The sequence below is a fragment of the Ictidomys tridecemlineatus genome, chromosome 3, assembly GCF_052094955.1.
Source record: "Ictidomys tridecemlineatus isolate mIctTri1 chromosome 3, mIctTri1.hap1, whole genome shotgun sequence".
In the NCBI taxonomy this organism is placed as follows: Eukaryota; Metazoa; Chordata; class Mammalia; order Rodentia; family Sciuridae; genus Ictidomys; species Ictidomys tridecemlineatus.
In genome coordinates this window covers 35,774,984-35,800,441 of record NC_135479.1, presented here as the reverse complement: position 1 = coordinate 35,800,441, position 25,458 = coordinate 35,774,984, and the positions used below count along the sequence as shown (strand labels likewise).

Below are 25,458 nucleotides of genomic sequence, written 5' to 3'. Positions count from 1 at the left end.
GGCCAGCCTCAGCAACTTAGCAAGACCTGTCTCAAAATAAGTGAAAATAAGCTCTGTGAAAGATAAAAGAGAATGCAAACTGTATGATTTCATTTATATAATGAAATCTGTGGTAGAGCCTTTGCCTAGCATGTGTGAGGCACTGGGATCGATTCTCAGCACCGCATGTAAATAAATTAATAAAGATCTACTGACAATTAAAAAAAAGGAGGGGGGGTGCTGGGGATGTGGCTCAGTGGTTAAGCACCCCTGGGTTCAATCCCCAGTACAAAAAAAAAAAAAGAAAAGAAACTCAAAGTAATAGTGCTCTGTGAAAGATAAAAGAGAATGCAAACTGTATGATTTCATTTATATAAAATTATGAAGTTGAGGGTGTGGCTCCATGGTAGAGCAACTGCCTAGTATGTGGAAAACCCTGAGGATTTGATCCCTGGCCCAGTGCAGTGGCACACACCTATAATCGCAGCAACTCAGAGTCTGAGGCAGTAGGATTGCAAGTTTGAGGCCAGCAAATTTGTAAGACCCTGTCTCAAAAAAAAAGGGCTAGGGACGTAGCTCAGGGGTAGATTGGTTACCTCATCCTGGGTTCAATCCCAAACTGCAAAAAAAAAAAAAAAAAAAAAACAGGAGGGGGAAAAAAAATAACCTATAGTGATAGAAAGCAGATTAGTGGTTGCCTACAGTTGCTGAGGGGCAGGAGGGGAGGTTTCCAAAGATGCTGAGGAAACATCTGGTGATGAGGAATATGTTCATTATCTAAAGTGTGGTCATGGTTCCACTAGTATACACAGATGTCTATTATATACTGAACATATGTGCAATTTACAATGTGTCACTTACCCTCAATAAGGTAGGGGGTTTTTTGGTTTTGTTTTTAAAGGCAATGAACACATAATAACTAACTTAGCAAACCTAAGCAAGATGACTCTGGTGTTGGTAGTGAAGAAAAATGAAAAGCAATCCCACTTACATCCTAGAAACACAACCCCAGCCAACTCAGGAATTGGCAGTGCCAGCCACCTTTAGAAGAAATGAAGGCAGGGCTGAAAATAATAGCTAGCATACCAGATGCCCTCCCTGACTTAAACAGAAGTTTAGAAGTTTGTCCTTTGAAGAGAATCTGTATTAGTTTTTTGTTGCTGTGACCAAACTGACATAACACTTAAAAGGAAGAAAGACTTATTTTGGCTCCTAGGAGGAAGAGGGGACAAAGACCAAAGACAAGAAATACCCTTTTAGAGCACACACCCAGTGATCTACTTCCTCCAACTAGGCCCCCCCATCCTATGAATTCCACCATGTTCTTCTGTCATCAAATTATTAATCAATGAATTAATCCTCTAATGAGATCAGAGCCTTCATGAACAAATCACTTCCCACATTGCTGTTGAGACCAAGCCTAACACATGAGTCTTTGGGGGACACTTTTTACCCAAACCATAACAGATTTAAACAGAAGACCTCTGGAAAAGGGGATACCAAATACTATTGGGGGCAAACACATTATATTAAAAACAGGGGAGAGCTGATGCACACCTATAATCCCAGTGGCTTGGGAGGATCACAAATTCAAAGCCAGCCTCAATAATGATGAGGCACTACGCAACTCAGTGAGACCCTGTCTCTAAATAAAATACAAAATAGGGCTGGGGATATGGCTCAGTGGTTGAGTGCCCCTGAGTGCAACCCCCTGTAACACCCCCCCAAAAAAAATAAATAAATAACTAAAAAGGGCTGGGAATGTATGAAATATGATATGTCAAGAACATTGTAATGTTTTGAACAACCAATAAAAAAATTAAAATAATAAAAGGGCTGGGGATATAGCTCAGTGGTAGAGGGCCTTTGGGTTTAATCCTAAGAACTTCAAAAGGAATTAAAAAGAAAAAATATGGGGCTGGGGATGTGGCTCAAGCGGTAGCACGCTCACCTGGCATGCATGCGGGGCGGCCCCGGTTCGATCCTCAGCACCACATACAAAGATGTTGTGTCCGCCAAAAACTAAAAAATAAATATTAAAAAAAAAAAATTCTCTCTCTCTCTCTCTCTCTCTCTCTCAAAAAAAAAAAAAAAGAAAAAGAAAAAATGATCAACAGACCAAAGGATCATCACATTCCTAAGAAAAATAATCTAAGTTGTTACATAGGAATTAAAGAAAAAGAAAAAGCAGCTTCAAGAGAAACAAAGTATGCAGTAAGATACCTCAGAAAATATATATTGTGTATATCCTTAAAGAAATAAGATCAAAATATGATAGAAGAAATTTTAAAAACTCCAGGGTAGGGTTTGAAAGGTGAGGAAATTTCTTGGAAAGTAGGGGGAGGGGTGGTGAAAAACTGAAGAAAGAAAAAGAGAAGAGCCTACTCTAACAGCCTACCATCAGCCTACTACCCAAAAAAAGGCTTTCCAAAAAAGTAAAAACAGAAAACAGTAGGAAGAAAGAAAACAAAACAATTAAAAAAAAAAAAATTCCAAGACCAAAGATGAGTTTCTAGATTAAAAGATCTTCCAAGTATCCTGTATGACAGATAGGAAAACAGATCTATATCAAGGTGTATCATCATGAAATTTCAGAATTCTGTTTTATAAAAACGAACTTTCCAAAAAGGGAGAAAACAAACAAACAAACAAACAAAACCCCAGAAATCGGGCTGGGGTTGTGACTCAACAGTAGAGCACTTGCCTAGCACGTGCAAGGCCCTGGGTTTGATCCTCAGCACCACATAAATAAATAAAATAATTAAAAAAAAAAAAAAAACAGTACATCAGGAATCAGAATGGCTTCTGATTTGTCAATAGCAATTTTACAATCTGAAAGGCAATGGAACATCTTACAGAATCCTATATGCAACCAATCCATCATGATGACATATTATTTTCAGGTAATTAAAACCTTTTTAAAAAAAAAATCATCTCCCTTCCACCCTTTCTCAGTAAGCAGTAAGAGGATGTGTATCACTAAAATATGAGAGTGGCCAAGAAAGATCCTGGAACAATAAAACCACAGAAGCAAAAAGCTAAAGCAAGTCTCAAGATGACAGTAAGGGAGATTCCAGCATGACAATTGGTTCCTCAGAAGGTGAGGAGACCATATCAGGGTGGGTCAAGGATCTGGGAAACACTTCAGGAAGATACTCTGGCAAAATATTTGATGCAATTGATTTTTGTTTTGTTTTGGGTTTTTTTGAGACAAGATCTTACGATGTACCCAGGTTGGCCTCAAGTGCATCTTCTGTCTCAGCTTCCTGAGTAGCTAGGACTAGAGGCCATCACACCTGACTTACAATAGAAATCTTGAGGGGAGATTTAGATAACTGGAGAAAGTTTGGGCTTGAATTATTACAGTAAAACTAAATAAAAATGTAATAATTACTAACTTTAGAAAACAAAATGATGAGCCAGGCACAGTAGTGCACACCTGTAATCCCAGTACTAAAAGTTGAGACAGAAGGATTGCAAATTCAAGGCCAGTCTGGACAACAGAGAAAAGACCCTGTTTCAAAATACAAAATAAAATGGGCTGGGGAGGTAGCTCAGTGGTAGAATACTTGCCTAGCAGGTGCCAAGCCCTAGCTTCAATTCTCAGACCCATTAAAAAATAAAAACAGGGGCTGGGATTGTGGCTCAGTAGTAGAGCACTCGCCTAGCATGCACAGGGCCCTGTGTTTGATCCTCAGCACCACATAAAAATAAATGAATGGAATAAAGGTATTGTGTCCAACTACAACTAAAAAAAATAAATATTTTTTTTTTAAAATGAATTTTTTAAAAAAATAAATAAATAAAAACAAAAACAAAAAAAAGTGCATGGGAAAGGAAAAATAATCACAATACATAGACTATATGGCTCAATTGTGAACAGTACTTATGTAGACATGATAATGTAGACATTGAATCCTGATTTAACCAAACTGGAACATATAACCATGAAGGAGCAAATTAGCAACATATTCAGAAAGTACATAAGACAGATAACAGACAAGAGCTAAATTTTCATTTTCATATTGGGAAGTCAACAGATAATGCCTAAAACTAAAAAACCAGGTGGAAACAAACAATTTTAACTAGAAATATAAAGAGAAATTCATGCACTCAAAAAATACAATAAAATTATTGAAAACATAGTTGTGACTTCAGAAAGTAGTCTAAGGCAAGGGATGGCACACACAAGCAGCAAACTTCTTTTTCTAACAGTTTTGGAGAATCATCTGACTCTTTATATGTATGTATAACCTGAATAGAAATTTAAAGAAAAGGAAAAAGTTCAAGATAAACAAAAAGCTCATGGTAACAGGAACAATTCTAGGAACTAAAATGACTATAAAATAAAAAGGCTTTAAATAATTAACTAAGTGCAGTGGCACACACTTGTAATCCCAGCTACTCTGGACAGTAAGGCAGGAGGATACCAAGTTTGAGGACAGCCTCAGCAATTTAGTGAGTCTGCATCTCAAAATTAAATATTAAAAAAATAATAAAATAAAATAAAATAAAGCTGAGGATGTAGCTCAGTGGTAGAGTGTCCCTGGATTCAATCACCAGCACCATAAAACAAACAAACAAACAAATCCACACACAAAATCATAATTTACTCTAAGTATAATTAATTATACAGAAAAGAAAAATTCAGAAAATTAAAAACCTCTCTGAGATTCAAACTACGATTGAAAAAAATAAAGAAAAACTGGAAAGGCTGGCATAAGCTTACAGGTAGAACATTTGCATAGTGTATGACAGGCCCTGGGCTTAACTCCCAGCACTTAAACAAACAAACAACCACCACCACCCCCACATTGAAATCCAACTCAAAATCCTGTGAACACAGACATAGAAAATCACAAAAAGATGAAAAATGTTAAAGAACATATAGGAGATACAATATCAATCTAGATTTAAAATCTAAGAGAGAGCAAAAGTAAATGAAGAAGAGAAAGTTATCAAAGAAATATTAGAGATTTCCCCCAAAATTGAAGCACTCTGGTCTTTACACTAAAAGGATTCAGTAAGTATTCAACATAATTAATTAAAAATTACTTACATTTAAAAAACCAAGAATAAAGAGAAGATTCCAAACATTTTGTAGAAGAGCAAAAACAAGTCTACCACAAAGGAATGAGATTCCGGCCAACAACTACCTCTTCAATGCAAACACCTGGATGGTAGATAATACTATGGCATGTGCTAGGATGAATAAAGGTCCTGCAAGACTACTTATATGCTAATCCCCAGAACCTGCAAATAGGGTAAAAAGAACTTTGTAAATGTTAAGGATCTTGAGATGGAAAGATTATCCTGGATTAGCTGGGTAGGCCCAATGTGATTAATGATGTAGTGCAAATGTACAAATCAGAAAAGGAAAGACTGGAGGGATGGAATTGCTAGTTTTTTTGTTTGTTTTGTTTTTTTAAAGAGAGAGAGAGAAGAGAGAGAGAGAATTTTTTAATATTTATTTTTCAGTTTTTGGTGGACACAACTTCGTTATTTTATTTTTATGTGGTGCTGAGGATCGAACCAAGCACCCCATAAACCCATGCCAGGCGAGCACGTTACCGCTTGAGCCACAACCACAGCCCCGGAATTGCTAGTTTTTACAAGAGGAAAGGACCATAAGCTAAAGAACGCAGGTCACCTCTGAAAGTTAGAAAAGGCAAGGAAATAGACTTTCCTTTAGAGCCTCCAAGAACACAGCCCTCCACAACTGTAAGAAAATAAATTTGTGATGTTAGTCACCAAACTTTTGTTGTTACAGCAACAATAAGAAAGTAACACAGGGCAATAATTTCAAACTCTAAGAAAGTAATGATCAACACACCTCTCTCACCACTGGACAGATCTTCCAAACAAAAGTTGAATAAAGAAACTATAGAACTCAATAATACAATTAATAACCTAGACTTAATTGACATATATAGAATATACCACCCAACATCAAGCAGTTACACGTTTTTCTCAGCAGCACATGGATCCTTCTCAAAAATAGATTATATATTATGTCACAGGGCAACTCTTAGACATTATAAAGGAGTAGATATAATACCATGCATGTTATCTGATCATAATGGAATGAAACTGAAAATCAACGATAAAAGAAGGAAGGAAAAATCATGCATCACTTGGAGAATGAACAATAGGTTACTGAATGATCAATGGGTTATAGAAGACATCAAGGAGGAAATTAAAAAATTCTTAGAGATAAATGAAAACACCAACACAACATATCGGAATCTATGGGACACAATGAAAGCAGTTCTAAGAGGAAAATTCATTGTCTGGAGTTCATTCCTTAAAAAAAGGAAAAACCAACAAATAAATGATCTCACACTTCATCTCAAAATTCTAGAAAAAGAAGAGCAAAACAACAGCAAAAGAAGAAGGCAAGAAATAATTAAAATCAGAGCTGAAATTAATAAAATCGAAACAAAAGAAACAATTGAAAAAATTGACAAAATAATTAAAAGTTGGTTCTTTGAAAAAATAAATAAGATCCACAGACCCTTAGCCATGCTAACGAAGAGAAGAAGAGAGAGAACTCAAATTACTAGCATACGGGATGAAAAAGGCAATATCACATCAGACACTTCAGAAATACAGAAGATAATTAGAAATTATTTTGAATCCTTATACTCCAATAAAATAGAAGACAGTGAAGGCATCGATAAATTTCTTAAGTCATATGATCTACCCAGATTGAGTCAGGAGGATATAGACAACCTAAACAGACCAATATCAATTGAGGAAATAGAAGAAGCCATCAAAAGACTACCAACTAAGAAAAGCCCAGGACCGAATGGGTATACAGCAGAGTTTTACAAAACCTTTAAAGAAGAACTAACACCAATACTTTTCAAGCTATTCCAGGAAATAGAAAAAGAGGGAGAACTTCCAAATTCATTCTACGAGGCCAACATCACCCTGATTCCTAAACCAGACAAAGACAATTCAAAGAAAGAAAACTACAGAATAGAGGACACAGAAACCAATCCACAAAATTACAACTATCATATATTTGATAAAGGGGCTAAAAGCATGCAATGGAGGAAGGATAGCATCTTCAACAAATGGTGCTGGGAAAACTGGAAATCTATATGCAGCAAAATGAAACTGAATCCCTTTCTCTTGCCATGCACAAAAGTTAACTCAAAATGGATCAAGGAGCTTGATATCAAATCAGAGACACAGCGTCTGATAGAAGAAAAAGTTGGCTACGATCTACATACTGTGGGGTCGGGCTCCAAATTTCTCAATAAGACACCCATAGCACAAGAGTTAATAACTAGAATCAACAAATGGGACTTACTCAAACTAAAAAGTTTTTTCTCAGCAAAAGAAACAATAAGAGCGGTAAATAGGGAGCCTACATCCTGGGAACAAATCTTTACTCCTCACATTTCAGATAGAGCCCTAATATCCAGAGTATATAAAGAACTCAAAAAATTAAACAATAAGAAAACAAATAACCCAATCAACAAATGGGCCAAGGACCTGAACAGACACTTCTCAGAGGAGGACATACAATCAATCAACAAGTACATGAAAAAATGCTCACCATCTCTAGCAGTCAGAGAAATGCAAATCAAAACCACCCTAAGATACCATCTCACTCCAATAAGATTGGCAGCCATTATGAAGTCAAACAACAACAAGTGCTGGCGAGGATGTGGGGAAAAGGGTACACTTGCACATTGCTGGTGGGACTGCAAATTGGTGCGGCCAATTTGGAAAGCAGTATGGAGATTTCTTGGAAAGCTGGAAATGGAACCACCATTTGACCCAGCTATTCCCCTTCTCGGTCTATTCCCTAAAGACCTAAAAAGAGCATACTACAGGGACACTGCTACATTGATGTTCATAGCAGCACAATTCACGATAGCAAGACTGTGGAACCAACCTAGATGCCCTTCAATAGACGAATGGATAAAAAAAAATGTGGCATTTATACACAATGGAGTATTACTCTTCATTAAAAAATGACAAAATCATAGAATTTGCAGGGAAATGGATGGCATTAGAGCAGATTATGCTAAGTGAAGCTAGCCAATCCCTAAAACACAAATGCCAAATGACTTCTTTGATATAAGAAAGTAACTAAGAACAGAGTAGGGAGGAAGAGCATGAGAAGAAGATTAATATTAAACAGGGATGAGAGGTGGGAAGGAAAGGGAGAGAGATGGGAAATTGCATGGAAATGGAAGGAGACCCTCAAGGTTATACAAAATTACATACAAGAGGAAATAAGGAGTAAGGGGAAAAAAAAGGGGGGAGAAATGAATTACAGTAGATGGGGTAGAGAGAGAAGAGGGGAGGGGAGGGGAGGGGAGGGAGGATAGCAGAGGATAGGAAAGGCAGCAGAATACAACAGACACTAGTATGGCAATATGTAAATCAGTGGATGTGTAACCAATGTGATTCTGCAATCTGTATACGGGGTAAAAATGGGAGCTCATAACCCACTTGAATCAAAGTGTGAAATATGATATATGAAGAACTATGTAATGTTTTGAACAACCAACAATAAAAATTTAAAAAAAAAAAAAAAGAAAGTAATGATCAACCTAGAAATGCATACAAAATCAACCAAATATATTGATGAAGAATAGGGCCAATCAACTTTTAACCTGCAAGAACTCAGGAAAAGCCAGGCACAGTGGCACACACCTGTAAAGCCAGAAACTCAGGAGGCTGAGGAAGGAGGATCGTAAGTTTGAGGCCAGCCTTAGCAACCTAGCAAAACCCTCTCTCAAAATAACAAATAGATATATAAAAAGGGATGGGGATATAGTTCAGTGGTAGAATGCCCCTGGGTTCAAACCCCAGAATCAAAACAAAACAAACAAAAACCCCCATAGAACTCAGATAATTTACTCTCCATATATGTTTGGCTACCTTCGATAAAGGAAGATAAGGGACCTAAAAGCAGTAGCACCATCCTAGAAAAGCATGAAAGGAAATCCCAAGAGTATAACCATGTATCACTTCCAAGAGAACAACCAGCTCAAACTGGAAAAATCTGACAGAAGAGATGCATAATTTCACATTTGGAAAGAAATTCTGAGATGACAAACTGAGCTACAAGAAGAAAAAAAAAAAAGAAAATTCGAAAACTTAAGAAAAAGTGATAATACATAAATAGTTCAAAACTAGAAAACTAAAATACAGCATGCTTTTAAACAACATATAGAGAGTAATAAAAGATCTACCTGAACTAGGAACCAGGAATGTTAACTAAACTAGGAATGTTTTTTGAGTGCTCTATAAGCCATGACTCTGAACACACAGGAAAAAGATTTATAGTTTTCCAATTCTTCCCTGCCCTGTTATTATACCTTATTTACATAGTAGTAGTAGCACAAGGTAGTTTATTGGTTTCTAACTCAGTCGGTCAACATTTGTATAAAGCACTGAAGTCCTAGTTATAGTTGCAGGGCAGTGAGCAAAAATGTAGTACTAACTATTTCATATCTTTCAAAGTTTTCCCTACTTCCTCCCCATTCCCACATTCATAATGACCTTGGTTTCTTCAAAAAAGAAAATGAAACAACCAAAGGAGAATTTTCACAGACTTCTTCCCATCTGTGTTTATTTATTTATGATCTTCCCACCTGTCACTACAGTTAAATTATCCACACTGTACCCTTTTGGTGCACTTGACCTATCATTGCTTACCTGCTCTTGGACACTGCTATAGCAGATGTCCTCTTCTGCATCACCAAGTTCCCCTCTGCTGGGTCATTCATATCAATATACAAACATACTGTTATCTCTCCCATCCTAAAAATAAACAAAACACCTCTTTTTTCTTTTTATACTCTCAGCCCTGATCTGCAATCTTTTTCTTTTTTTAATATTTTATTTATTTTTTAGTTTTCAGCGGACACAACATCTTTGTTTGTATGTGGTGCTGAAGATCGAACCCAGGCTGCACGCATTCCAGGTAAGCGCACTACCGCTTGAGCCATATCCCCAGCCCCTCTTTTTTTTTTTTTTAACTCCACATCCTCCACCACCTGATGTCTTATTTCTCTAGTCCTCTTTAAAGCAACATCTCTTGAAACAGTTGTCTATGCTGTCTTAGATTTTTTTCCCATTTTCTCTTGAATCCATTCCAGTAAAACCTATATCCCTACCATGCCATTGAAACTGCTCTCAAGGTCACAAGATGACCACCACGTTGTTAAACGGTCAATTCTTAATCCCCCTCTTAGTTAACCTGTCAGCAACATACCATCTTTCACATCAGAGAAAAAGTAAATCATAAAAAAGGGCTGGGGATGTAGTTCAGCAGAATGCTTGTCTAGCATGTGCAAGGCCATGAATGAATTTGATCCTCAACATCAAAAAAAAAGGAAGGAAGGAAGGAAGGAAGGAAGGAAGGAAGGAAGGAAGGAAGGAAGGAAGGAAGGAAGGAAGAAAAACAAAAAAGGAAAGGAAATAGAGACATGAACAAATTATCTAAAAATACAGAAGCAAAAGAGAAACAGAATGAGACTAAATATAAGGAGTATTATCTTTCTGAATGCTTTTATATTATTTATAATATTCATGTGCAGTTTTAATAAAACTATTTATAAATAGGCAATAAGTCATGCACACAGACACACAAAAAAAATAGAGAGCATACTATGCAGTAGTTAGGTTTCTTTTTAATTTTTTGGCACTGGGGATTAAACTCAGGGGCACTTGACCACTGAGCCACATCACCAGCCTTATTTTGTATTTTATTTAGTGACAGGGTCTCACTGAGTTGCTTAACGGCTCGCTTTTGCTGAAGCTGACTTTAAACTTTCGATCCTCCTGCCTCAGCCTCCCAACCTGCTGGGATTACAGGTGTGTGCCTAACTGCAGTAGTTAGGTTTTAAAGTCCAAGGATAAACAAAAATCAAATTCTGACAAAATGACTTGGAAAATTCCTTGATTATCCATTAAGTTTGTGGATGTGCTATTTCTCAGTAAGTTCAAAACTGCCTATTTTCCCCCTTAAACATAAAACATAAAGCTATTTCATCAATTAAGCACATGATTATATTTAAGGAGCATGTCATACAAAGACTGCATACTGTAACTTTAAACACTACATTCACACTCTGTTTAATGAAATGTTCACTGGAAAGGTACCCAGGAACAAAAAATAACTGAGGCAACAAAAGATTCTGCCTACCATGTCATGCTTACTCCAGGCATTCACTCACTGAATAAAATGGCAGGCAAAATTACTTAGCACCATAAAAACTGCTTCTCCTTCTCTTTTCCATTTGGCCAGGCACATATAGACAAATCTGAGATAATTAAATGTACACATCAAGAGCTACCATATACAATGAATGACATATACAATTTCACTTAGAATACAGTGTAAAGAGTGATCCTACTATGGCAATACCATAAGTTATGACTGCTTCATTATCCACCACATCACTGTCTTTTGTTTTTATGGTGTTAGAAATTGAATCCATGGCCTTGTGCATCCTAGGCTAGTGCTCTACCATGGAGCTATGCCCCCAGATCAGTAATGTATTTTTGCTAAAAAATGTTTCTGGTGCCAAAGAGAATTCTCATTCCTAGGAAACCAAACTCCTAGGGACATAGCTTGGTTGGTAGAGTACTTGCCTCCCATGCACAAGGCCCCAAGTTCAATTCCCAATACCACACACACACAAAAAAAGAAGAAGAAGAAGAAGAAGAAGAAGAAGAAAGAAAAAGAAAAAAGAAAGAAAGAAACCCAATTCCTAAACAGTAAAATGAATTTTCCAACCAGATTCGTTTCAGGAGTTTTCAGCTGCCCTTAGCTTTCATGGCTCTGTGATCAAACTAAGGCTCATCTTTTCAAGGTAGGTGGAATCACTAAACAGGACTCTAACATTCTTTGGTCTAGGGTTATAGTTCAGTGGTAGACTTCATGGTTACCATGCTGGAAGCCCTGGGTTGATCCCTAGGATCATGACAAAAGGGAAAAAAAAAAAAAATCGAACATTCTTCTCCTGGTTCCATCAATTTGTTCCTTTGGAAAAATATTTGCTCTGTGATCAACTTACTCTCCACATAATATAAATGCTCAGTGAACCAGAATGGACAAAGTAGTAGCTCAAAAGGAAACAAAAGTCTTCCTACACAGAACTCATTCTCTATAAACAGACCAAACAGTGTTTATATTTCAATGCTAAGTCAACAGGTATTATGTAAATATCACACAGAAAGTTATCAAGAAATGATTGTCTTCATTTCCCACATATAGTTTAGGAAAAATAAGAGATCAATAACACCCTGTGGTGGCAGCAGTGTAAGAAAACAAATGTTACAGATGAGAATTTAAATTGTTACAATTCTTCTAAGGGCCAATTTATTCCAAAGGAAGGAGTGAGGGGAATACAATTCTTATTCCAGCAATTACATTTGCAGGGAATACAGATCTGGGCAGACCAATGCAGTATCCACTAGCTACACAGGGCTTTTTGTTTGTTTGTTTTTCTTTGAACTCAGGGCCTCCTAGAGCCTGCTAAGCACATACCCTATCTCTGAACTACACTACCAGCACCTACATGAGATTATTCTGCACTCAAAATTTAGCTACTACAGCCAGGCACAATCGTGCACGCCTGTAATCCCAGCAGTTTAGGAGGCTCAGGCAGAAGGATTGTGAGTTCAAAGCCAGCCTCAGCAAAGCAACTCAGTGAGATCCTGTCTCTAAATAAAATACAAAATAGGGCTGGAATGTGGTTCAGTGGTTGAGTGTCCCTGAGTTCAATCCCCAGTACAAAAAGAGAAAAAAAAATAATAATAATAATCAGTTAGTCCAAATTGAGATACAGTGTAAAAAGAGTATATACTCAGGCCTGGGGTTGTGGCTCAGTGGTAGAGCACTTGCCTGGCATTTGTGAGACCTTATGATTGATTCTCAGCATCACATATAAATAAATGAATAAAATAAAGGTCCATCAATGCATGCACACACACGTATACATATATGTATACGTGTGTGTGTGTGTATATATATATATATATATATAGAGAGAGAGAGAGAGAGAGAGTATACACTCTTTATTTCAAAGACTTAAGATAAAAAAGAGAATGCTGAATTATCTCATTAACACTTGTATACTGATTGCATATTAAAATTATAATTGTCATATATTGGGTTAAAAAACATTACTAAAATTAATAATTTCAATAAACCTGCTTTCTACATTTCTTAACTTCACCATAAAATTTTAACTTACACATATATTCTGCATTATATTTATATAGGAACTGCTACTTTCAAACAAATTATATAAATATGTATGTACAAGGATATTTTTCAAAAAGTACTTTTTCAAATTAAAAAAAGAAAGAAAGAAAAAACAGGAGCTGGGAATATAGCTCAGTTGGTAGAGTGCTTGCCTTGCATGCACAAGACTCTGGGTTCAATCCCTAGCACCAAAAAAAAAAAAAAAGAAAGAAAGAAACTAGAAACCTAAACATTCATCAATACAGACTGCTTAAATATACTGCAGTAAATCTATAAAATGGAACACGATGTAGTCACTGAAAATACTCATGTATATAAGTATACTGACATGAAATTATATATTAAGTAGAAAAAATAAACTCACAAAATAGTTCATATTTATGGTTCCTTTTTTTTTTTTTTTAAATGTAGGTGATGCATGACTATAATCCCAGCAACTCCAAAGGCTAAGGCAGGAAGATCCAAACTTCAAGACCAAGCTGGGTGTGGCAGCGCATACCTATAATACCAATGACTCAGGAATATGAGGCAAGAGGATCACAAGTTCAAAGCTAGCCTCAGCAACTTAAGGAGGCCCTAAGCAAAAAAAATTTTTTGGGCAAGGGAGGTACTGGGGATTGAACCCAGGAGCACTTAACCACTGAGCCACATCTTCAGCCCTTTTTTACATTTTATTTAGAGACAGGGTCTCACTGAGTTGCTTAGGGCCTCAATAAGTTGCTGAGGCTGGCTTTGAATTTACAATCCTCCTGTCTCAGCCTCCCAAACCACTGGGATTACAGGCATGCACCACCACACCTGGCCAGTAAAGCTATTTTTAAAAATAAGATATTGGGGTGTAACTCAGTGGTACAGAGTGTACTTAGCACATAAAAGGTCCTATGTTGGATCACCAGCATCTCAAAAAAATGAACACAAATTTTAAATAAATGGTAACTATCAGCTGAAACAAAAAGCTCAGTCTTACCCCACAGATGAAGCCTGCAGTAAATAAGGGTTCTTATGGCCTACACAATGCTACACTTGGAAAAGGTTGCAAAGCACCTATCTTTACCCCAAGCAATACTTACACCCATCCCAAGTAACAGAATTGCAGGGTTCCATAGATCATGAGAACTGTGCTATGAAGCCATAAAGCTTAATTGAGAGAATTCTGAAATAGGGCTTCAAAGATTTGCCACCTAAGGCAACTATAATTAAAAAGGGGGGAACATATTTCATTGACAATATTGGTTGCCTACAGGATAGGGAACTGAGAGGGTGGTATACAAGGGAGAGATTTTTGCTGTATAATATTTAGTATCTTTTGAATTTTGAACCCATGAACATACTGCCATTTTAAAATAAATAAAATTGAGCCAGATGTAGTGGCACATGCCTATAATCCCAGCAACTTAGGAAGTTGTGAAGTCAGCCATCACAACTTAGCGAGAGCTTCCGTAACTTAGCAAGACCCTGTCTCAAAAAACAAAAACAGCTGGAGATGTAGCTCAGTGGTAAAGCACGTTTGAGTTGAATCCTCAGTACCAAATAAATTAATTAACTGAATAACATTTAAAATCTAAAATAGAAACATTATCTATTAAAGCTCCATGACTGCTGGGCATGGTAGCATATATCTGTAATTTCAGCAACAGAGGAGGCTGAGGCAGGCAAGTTCAAGGCCAGCCTCAGCAACTTAGTGAGACCCTTTCTCAAAATAAAATAAATTTAAATAAAGAAAAAAACTCAACAACTGCCCCTGACTTACTCAAAATTTAAAACATCATTCTTAAAGTGTCTATTCCATGCTGAGGTCAAATTAGCATTAAAAATGTTAGTCTATTCAAGTCAAAGTAACTTAGGTTCTCAGGGACGGGCCAGAGAGATGAGGGGGTGAATATTAATTAAAGTAGAAAGATGAGGGGGAGCAAAGAAAATATACTTTATTAATGGTAGGATCTGTTTTAAACTCTTAGGCAAGTAAAAAATTTTAATACTTCCTCTGCATTTATGTTACATTATACTGTGTTCCTGGATGTTTTGCTTACGGGAAATATCAAAATGTCAACCATTGTTTCCACTAAAGGTCTTTAATGATATTGCATTTTAGACCTGTAATGAAACATGGTGCTCACTGCAGTTTGTAATGCATCTCATTAAATACATTAATAACATGCAATTCACTAAAAGGTCAACTTATTATGGTGAAAGTTTAGCTTTTCTTTAATCACTTTATTTAAAGTTATAGAGCAAACTCTGAAAAAGACACTAGAAGAGTGCCTGTTACAGAAATGCTCTCAATTCTCCCACCCACCCAAATCAGTCATGCTTATTACAAAATTACTGAGCCAGGCGTGGTGGCACATGCCTGTAATCCCAGCAGCTCAGGAGGCTGAGGCAGGATGATAGCAAGTTCAAAGCCAGCCTCAGCAACTTAGCAAGGCCTTAAGCAACTCAGTGAGACCCTGTGTCTAAATAAAATATTAAAAAAGGGCTAGGGATATGGCTCAGTGGTGAAGAGTGTGAATGAGGCCCTGGGTTCAATCCCCATTACAAAAACAAAACAAAACTTACTGCTCTTTTTTGTTTGTTTTTTTTTTCAATACTGGGGTTGTGAACTCAGGGCCTCATGCATGCTAAGCAAGTGTGCTGTACCACTGAACTATATCCCCAGACTATTATTAATGTTCCTATGTGGGATGATGGTATCAAGATTTTTTTTAATTCTTAAGTTTTAGACATATAGGCTGAAAGATTTACTGGTAAAACCAGAGGTTATATGTCATTTTCTCCAAACAATCCAGAAACAGGAGAAGCTAGTATAAGTACTGATAAAATAAAATTGGCTATGGGTTAACTGTTTAAGTGGTGATGATATACAGGGGTTCACTCTACTATTGTTTCTGTTTTTAAATAGATTTGATACAGTCCATAGTGAAAATTTTTAAATAATTCATACAGAGATTTCCATAGCAATTTGCCTTCTTCATTACATATTATTGCCGTCAACATAAAAGGCCCACCTCCTAATAATAAAGAATTTGTTAAAAAGAGCAGAAAAGCTAACATCATTGGAAAAGTACTTTGGCATGGAATATCCCTTAATTTTGTTAAGATTTACATGACTTACTACTTTTATAGTCATTAAAATATCAAAGAATGGTTGGACGCAGTGGCACATGTTATCCCAGCAGCTTGGGAGGCTGAGGCAGGAGGATCGCAAGTTCAAAGCCAGCCTCAGCAACAGCAAGGTGCTAAGCAACTCAGTTGAGACCCTATCTCTAAATAAAAATACAAAATAGGACAGGGAATATGGCCCAGTGGTCAAGTACCCCTGAGTTCAGTCCCTGGTACCCCACTCCCCCGCCCCCCCCAAAAAAAAAAAATCAATGTATTTTTTGTGTGTGGGTACACTACTGGAAATTGAACCCAGGGGTGTTTTACCATTGAGCTATACCCACAACCCCCTTTTTTACTTTTTTTTATTTTTTTGGTACCAAGAATTGAACTCAGGGGCACTTAACCACTGATCTCCAGCCCTATTTTGTATTTTATTTAGAGACAGGGTCTTAACTGAGTTGCTTAGGGCCTTGCTAAACTGCTGAGGCTGGCTTTGAACTTGCAACCTTCCTGCCTCAGCCTCCTGAGCTGCTAGATTACAGGCGTGAGCCACCTCACTGGGCCCCCTTTTTTATTTTTGAGACAGGATCTCAGTAAGTTGCCAAGGCTGGCCTCGAACTTGGGATTTTCCTGCCTCAGCCTCCCAAGAAGCTGAGATCATAGGCATCTTTTTAAAAATGTCTTTGAAATCACTTCATGGTCCAAGAGCTCTAATTATCAACATATAACTCCAAGGTAACTAGGCACTTAGTGCACGTATTGGAGAAGCAGAAAGAGAAGAAAACATTTGTTTGATTTCTAAAAAGTGAAGTTCAAGGAGCTAAAGGTACAATGACTTGGCATTCAGGAGTTTACTGTGCTAGAATATAGCTAGAAGTCTGCTGTTTTAGAAGCTATAGTTAGGGACATGAGAGTAAATAGTAGTACAAGGAGAATATATATTAAGAAAACACAACCCAAGGACAGGATTCTAAATGCAATGAAGTTACAGTGAGAGGATAAAAGAAAAACATGAGAAGAGATCAGAAAGATAGGAGAACCCAAATGGCATCTGTAGTATCATCAAAGCCAAAGGGAAATATTTCAAGGTAAAGTAAATGCTTCAGGAAGGCAAGAATGCAGCTTGACAATAAGAAAAAGCCACCTTTCCATGGTATTATGAGAGGTCAAAACGAAATTATAAATACAGACTATAACACTACCTACCTTCCAGAACAAATAGCTAATTTAAATTATACAGAGAAGCTGAATACTAATAAAAAATTTAAAAACCACTGAAGACAATGGGGATGATGGTTAGTTACACTGATGACTATTTACATGAACATTGCCAAATGCCTTTTAGGAGAAAAAGATAATACTAATACCTAACATTAATGGCATCATGTGTGTCAGACATTGTGTTAATGCTTTATATTGATTGTCATTTAATCCTCATAACCATATTATCCCCATTTTATTATGAAGTATCTTGTCTAAGGTCACAGAGCTAATCCATTGCTGAGAAGGAATCAAAACCCAGGTAGTCTATCCTATAAGACCAAACAAATGAAGAGATTTAATTAAAAACAGTAAGTTCCAGTGTTTCTTCTGAAGTTGGTATAAATTTAGTTATATTCCATATCAGCTAGTTATCTAACATGGTATAAACTGGCAATCCAGAATAATGTAGCCATGCCAGGAATGGTGGCGCACACCTGTAATCCCTCAGCTCAGGAGACTGAGACAGAAGGATCGTGAGTTGAAAGCCAGTCTCAGCAAAAGCGAGGGCTAATAAGCAACTCAGTGAGACCCTGTCTCTAAATAAAATTCAAAATATACAAAATAAAGCTGAGAATTAAAAACAAGATTAAAAAATAAATAAGTAAATAAAGCTGGAGATGTGGCTCAGTAGTTGAGTACCCCTAAATTCTAGGTATTAGCTCCCCATCCTCTCAAAACATGACACCAAGATTTTCTTTCTTCTTCTTCCACCACAAAGCACCCTGTCAAATTAATAGGCAATGTCAGATTAACTGAGTTCACCAATGAGGCAAAGAGGCAACTAGTTACAAACTAAAAAAGACAGATTAAAATGATTGGAAATATTATAAAATAAAAGTTAATTGATCAATGGCTAAAGGAACTAAGTGGTATCCAAGAGTAAGAATGTGTCCATTAATGCTAACCCTTAGGCTACCTATATTTTAAGATAAATTTTTTTAAAAAAAGAAAAAACTCAAGTAAGACTAATAATGATCAACAAAATGGAAAAGATCTTTGCCATAAAGATATGTAATCCTGAGCAGTTTAGACCTCATTCAAAGGCATTCCAGAAATTAGGGTACTGGGGCATTAAAAATAGCAGAGAAGTGCTCCAAAAATCTCAGAAAATGTGAAACCATCAATGTATCATCTCTTTTGAGGAAGAAGGAAAATCTGGGGCAGGGGTATAAAAGACCCACCCTCACAATAGATACAGGAGGGTTTTGGAAGGATTGCCCAGACTTTTCACATAGAAAACAGATTTCAAGCATGACAGGACACAAAAACTAACAACTGGACCCTAGGAAGTCATTCCAAATTAAACCTGATATTCTCCTATACACTAAACATTCACAAAATTCCCTTTCCTAGAAATCCTATACACATACTTTAAACAGTTTCAAGTGGTCCCACATAGAGACAGATGTCAAATTAGATATCCTCTCAAGGTCCCTTGTAATTCTTAACTCCATAAGTTTTTTAAAAATTTTTTGAGACGAGTCCTTGCCATGTGACCTACCCTGGCCTCAAACCCCTGGGCTTAAGGTAACCTCTTCCTCAGTCTCCCAGGCAGCTGGAACTACAGGTGTGTGTCAGCAGACTTGGATCTCAGTTTTTGTTTTGTTTTGTTGTGGTGCTGGGGATTGAACCCAGGACCTCCTGCATGCAAGGCAAGCACTCTACTAACTGAGATCCCCAGGGCCTTGTGCAAGCAAGGCAAGCACTCTACCAACTGAGATCCCCAGCCCTGGATCTCAGTTTAAAAGAGCAAATGAAAATACTAAGTCCAAGCATGCAAATACAAAATAGTGATTCCAACCACAGAACACTCACCCCAAATCTCCCTATGCCCAGTCCTTCAGTGCCACTGAGCACACAGGAGGCAGTATCATGAGGCAGAAAAGCTGGAGTTTTGTCTCTGACATTCATGAACAAGCTCTGTAACTTTGGGCAAGTCATTTTCTCTAGGCCTCAGTTCTCTCATCTGTAAAATGAGGGAATTTGGAATCAAATAATCTCTAAATTCTTTTTCTCCCTAGAATTCTTCTGACTTTATAGCTCAGTATGTTTTCCCAAAACTTATTCCTCCCTCTGCAGACATCATTTATCCTCACTTTTTTGCCACCCAAAGGAAGATCTAAGATCACTTTAGCATGTTATTCTAAATAACCTCCCAAAGGCAGGCATCTTTTAAATACATGATACAAACAACTTGAATGAACTGAGTTTAATCACTCATACTCTGCCTTTTGTTCTACACCAGTGGGTTTTCAAATAATATTCCCTAAGCATTAAAGAAGTAACTTAAAAGCCAGCATGGAGACTGAGGCAGGAGGATCACAATTTATTGACAGCCTAGTGAGACCCTATCTCAAAACAAAAAATAATAAAAAGGGCTAGGGATGTAGCTAAGATGTAGAGTGCCCCTGAATTCAATCTCCAGAACCCCCGCTCCAAAAAAGGAAGCAACTGAGAAAGCAAGGGGAGAATGGGGACAAGAGCAGGCAAGAAGAAAGTGGATTAGATAAGGCTCAAGTAACCAATCCATTTTAATCAAAAGTGTCATTTGATAAATGGATCATAATGTTATTTTTAGAAGAGTAGAAACCACTGTTCTATATCATAATATCATTAAAATAAAATATTCTCTTTTTCCTTTACATTAATCCCAATATATCCCAATGTGCCTCAGTAGTTGCTTCTAAGTATCCCAATATGGGATAAGTAATCTTACTATTTTTTAAGGCGCTGGCAAACTCTGGGCCACCTTTGTCCTTGAAAACAGGAAAAACATCTGGTTGAGGCAGCTGATTGGTTGTCAACAGAGCTTTTTGTAGTTTGATCCTTCCTTCCAAGAGCTGGTCCCACAGTGCTAAGAAAGAAGAAAAGAGGACCCCACCTCTGAGTTATAAAATATTCTGGAATAGGGATAGGGGAGGGACAGGAAATTATATCAGTCTCTAAGCAACACAGCTTTATCAGTTTCATGCCATGGAAATACTCTTTATTTTAGGAAATAAATTCCATATCTTGGAAGCAAATATTTGCTATAAGAAAGGGAAATCTAAAGCCCAAGGAAAGAAGAAAACACTCTCCTCTTCAATCTTCCACAGTTGCCACAAGTACTAGAGCAGAACCAGCTAAGCAGCTCAGTGCAGAAACGGCTGGCTAAGCATGGAGGAACAGGGCTTTAGGCCTTTGGGTAAGTGAGGCATGTCACAAACTAATTGGAAGAACACCAAAGAGACAGACCAGCCAAAACCAAACCAAAAAAAAGTTGCCAAAATGCATATACTTTGGGGCTAGGGTTGTGGCTCAGTGGTAGAGTGCTTGACTAGCATGTGCAAGGCACTGGGTTCGATTCTCAGCACCTCATATAAATAAATGAACAAATAAAGATCCATCAACATTTAAAAAAAATGCATATATTTCTGAAAAACAAGTAACCAATAAAACCACATACAGACCTATCTGATTTTTCACTGCTCTTCCTTTCTCCACTTCCTCAGAAACCTTGACGCTGGAGAAGGTCATCACCACACCATCATCTTCACTGCTCTTGTCTCCAGCCCTGTCTTCCTCACTCTCACCCTCCCCGTCTTCCTCGCCGTCACCTTCTTCCATGCCACTCTCTTCCTCTTCATCTTCTTCCTCCTCACTGCTCCCAAGGTCATCCATTCCCTTGGCAAATTTCTCAAAGTCACTAATGCTCTGGAAACTGAAGCCTGGTGTTTCTGCAGAGAGGCTTCTACTCTTCTTCCTCCCTGCCAGGCTGCTCTCCCCATCGTCCGCAGAATCTTGTTCCTCAGCAGTACTGGCGTCATCCTCATCTAATTCCTCAAGACCCAGTCCCTCTGAATCTCCATCTCCAGACCCTTCCTCAGGTATTTCATCATCTGAACCAGATGGGAGGGAAAAAAGAAAAAAATGGGCATTACCTGAAGAAAAACACCAAGCCATATCTTTTTCATTTCAACTGAAGAACTTGGCACCTCATAGTGGGAAAATTTTATTATGATACACAATTCGACAAATATTTATTACTACTAAAATGCTATAAATAGAACATGGGTCTAACTCTAAGACAATATTCTACAAGGAAGAATTACAAGTGCTTTGACAAAATTTCAGTAACCATAAGGAGAGACAAATATTAACTCTGGTACAAGTGAATTTAGGAAGACTATAAGGAAGCTGGATGTGATTATATATGCCTGTAATCCCAGCTACTCAGTAGGCTGAGGCAGGAGAATCATGAGTTCAAGGTCAGGCTCAGCAATTTAGCAAGACCCTAAGCAACTCAGCGGAAACCCTTTCTCTAAATAAAATATTAAAAAGAGCTGGAAATGTGGCTCAGTGGTTAAGTAGTCCTGGTTTCAATCCCCAGTATCAAAAAATAAAATAAAACAGATATACGTATACTTAAAGACATAGACAATGCTGTCAAACATAAATACAGAATGGGCATGGTGGCATACATTCACAATCCCAGCAACTCAGAGGAGTCTGAGGGAGAAAGATCGCCAAGTTAGGCAGAAGCCTCAGAAACTTAGCAAGATCCTGTCTCAAAATTTAAGAAAGAGTTAAGTACCCCTAAGGTTCAATCTCTGATACCCAAAAATATATAGATGCATATACAAGGTCCTGAGTTCAATCCCCAGCACTGCAAGGAATATACATACTTTTATAAATTCAAAAACTAAGTGCAAAACCATCAAATAATCTTTTAAATTCTTTAAATGTGGGCTGGGGATGTGGCTCAAGCGGTAATGTGCTCGCCTGGCATGCGTGCGGCCCGGGTTCGATCCTCAGCACCACATACAAAAACAAAGATGTTGTGTCTGCCGAAAACTAAAAAATAAAATATTAAAAATTCTCTCTCTCTGTCTCTCTCTTTAAAAAAAAAAAAAATTCTTTAAATGTACAACATTTCTGAGACTAAGAAACACTCAAACAACACAGTGGTTAAGTGTGTAGAACTTGAGCTGGGTACATGCCTATAATCTCAGCTACACAGGTGGTGAGGTAAGAAGATCACAAGTTCAAAGCCATCCTGGGCAACTAAGCAAGAACTTGCCTCTAAAAAAGGGCTGGGGATGTAGCTCAGTGATAGAGCACCCTTGGGTTTAATCTCTTGTACCACAAAAAATTTAAAAATACTACAGAACTTAGAATCAGACTGTCTCTTCTGAATCATGGCTCTTCCACTTAAAAACTGTATGATTCAGAACAAGTTATTTAACTAGTTGGCCTCTCACTTTCTTCATCTGTAAAATGGGGATAAATAATAACAGTGGAGCTACTGAGAGTATTAAATAAAAAATACAGGTAGTAATAATGGTAACAATATTTTTTGAGGATATACTATATTCTAGGCTCTCAGAACTACAGTGGATGACATGTGATGAGAGTTCTACAAAATTATCATATTTGTCTCATGACTGGTCCCTTCATCAGTCTCTAGACAAAGAATATGAAATGAGCTTATCAGAAGCTCCCAGAATTATATCAAGGACTAAATCATAGATATCATAACCCAAATGACAGTTCTTTTTATGTTATCTGTGGATTCTCAATATGGCATTCCTGACCTCCCTAAAGGAAAACAAATGGCATCCTAAATAATCACCATATCCAGCCCCTTTTTCCACCATGAGCAACTTACAATTATTTAAAACTGTAAGCTCATATCCTCCCAACTTTTTTGCAAGGAAGAGGGAAGCATTATGTTATTCTTACAAGAACAGAATATGAGTTTCACAAATAATTAATACTATATAGTTGTCAATATAAGACCTGAAAAACAAAAGGGAAAGGGCCACAACTGAGCCAAACATGCTCATTAGATACCATACTTCTTTGACAAATAATCCTTTCCAGTATGCATTACCTTTTCTTTCACACCATTTTAGGGTGAACCATTAATATGAACCTAAATATAGCAACTTGATCACTCTGGGTTTTAGATTCCTGGTGAAGTGAAATGAAGAAACCTCTAGATCCTTTCCAAATACCAAATCATTGCTCTCTTCTAAGATAATAGATTTGCAGAGCATCAAAAATTAAAAGAAAAAAAGATTTATCCTGAAGAAATAGGGAAGAAAGAGCTCCATGCAAATAAATTCACTCACCAGATGAACCTGGCAAAGTCGGCTCCCAATGGTCTTCCTTCCAAGCTTTTCTAGAAGTAGTCTTGCCAGAATATCTTTTGTCTGTGTCCAATAGGGAGGTTGATGCCAGTTTTCTAATACTACCCACTGCCTGGAAATCACCTTCTCCATCTTCCCCTTCATCAAACCTGTCAATCACTCTGGCAGCAGTAGCTGAGCGGGAGAGGGAAAAGTAATCAGAGTCTCAGGTTAGGAAGAACATTAATAAGACCTCTGTTAAACTCTTTCAATTCATACTCCAATGCCCTCTACAAAAATCCCCATCAAGTTCCAGAAATAGGGAACGCATTACTTCTCCAGGTAGATAGATCACTTATCTTACTGATGTTTCTAAACAGAAAGCTGACTCCTTCTATCTAATAGTGAATACATATCTATATTTATATTTACTATCTTGGATCCTGTAAAATTAGTCTAATTCCCCTTGCATGTAGACACCGACTCCAATATCTTAAATCAGCCATCAAGTTCTATCTTCACTCTACCCCCTCTTTCGGAGAGTTTTCTTCTCCCTATCCTGGCTCAACAGCCCCGGGTTCCTTCAACTGATATTCCTAAGGCACAGTTCAGACTCACATTCTCACATTTATCCCTCATTATTATCCCTTCCTCACACTTCTCTGACCTAAGACTAAAGCAGGATTATTCCCAGCTAGACCTTGAACATCCAGCTTACAGAACAGTGGTATGTTGTCAGCCCCCAAGCAAGCATCTTGAGACCTAAAGAGGCTTAAACAGAATCAGGGAATACTACTTTTTCCTTCGTTCTCCAAGCAAGTTTTTAGAGGCGGCCTGACTTCAAACAACAAAAAACAAAAACTGATGAGCACGTCTTCCACCAAAGGTCAGTGCCAGTCAGGACTTCCTGAAAGATAATTTCCAACCTGCTATCGGGCCTGCTGCCACACTCTGGTTTCCTCCAACAGCCCTCGATCAACTTTAACCAGCTCTTGGCTGGAATGCTGGGGATGAGTCCGGGACCGCCCACCCACTGGGACACCAAATCTAGAGGGCAGGTCGAAAGAAGCTGAAGTTCTCCTCCAGAGTCCGGGGGCAACCCTCGCAGGAGGCAATTTTCCTCTACAAGAGTAGGAGAGGCGGCGAGGCACGGCTGCAAACCCCTCACATGCCACCCCGATCCCCGCCAGGCAGAGCCCACAGCTCGACACGTGGCCCGCCTGTCAGGCCTCACCCTCCTCCGGGTCGGCCTCAGGATCCGCCTCTCGCGGTCGCGGATTCAACAACTGTTCCAGTTGCAGGGCCAGGGGCTGCGTTCCCGCCATCGTCACCAGGTCCGGGTTCGCGCTGTGCACGTGAATGTGCGACCCAAGCCCCTGCTCAAACGCTCTATCCCAGGCCAGAAGCTCTAGCTCAGACACTCCTCCACAACACAGCCAGGGACCGCGCGGAGCCTGGAGCTCAGCTCCAGACCGGCAACTTCCGGGAGGCGCGAGCGGGAGGGGGCGGGGCCTGCCGTGTCACTACGGCGTTGCTAGGTTGACGGCGGAAGCGCGCGGAAGGTTTAAGGGATTGTGGCCCTTCGAACGCGTGTGCGCGTGCGCGTGCGTCGAGGTAGCGTGTGGAGAGACGCGGGAGCGCGCGGTGGCACGTGACTGCCTCTGGCTCCGAGCGTTGATTGCGTTGCGCGCAGCCCTTGTGCCCTTGCACAAAATATGCCTCAAGCTTTGTGTGAGGTTCATTTAAGAATAAAGCGTACTG

The 25,458-nt window shown here is 38.3% G+C and overlaps 1 protein-coding gene across 2 annotated transcripts in view; it reads right to left on the bottom strand.

Moving 5' to 3' along the window:
• Aatf (apoptosis antagonizing transcription factor) overlaps positions 1-25,203 on the bottom strand; it is a 110,220-nt gene extending 85,017 nt beyond the window's left edge. For both annotated transcript variants that reach the window (XR_013436178.1, XM_005321523.4), the window contains exons 1-4: positions 24,932-25,203; positions 23,701-23,892; positions 21,037-21,465; positions 20,304-20,441 (exon numbers count right to left, since the gene is read on the bottom strand). Coding sequence is in view for 1 of the 2 variants with exons in the window: in XM_005321523.4 (XP_005321580.2) it covers positions 20,304-20,441; positions 21,037-21,465; positions 23,701-23,892; positions 24,932-25,022 (850 nt within the window). In the remaining variant the exon portion in view is untranslated. The remainder of the gene's footprint in view (positions 1-20,303; positions 20,442-21,036; positions 21,466-23,700; positions 23,893-24,931) is intronic.
• Between the last annotated feature and the right edge of the window lie 255 nt (positions 25,204-25,458).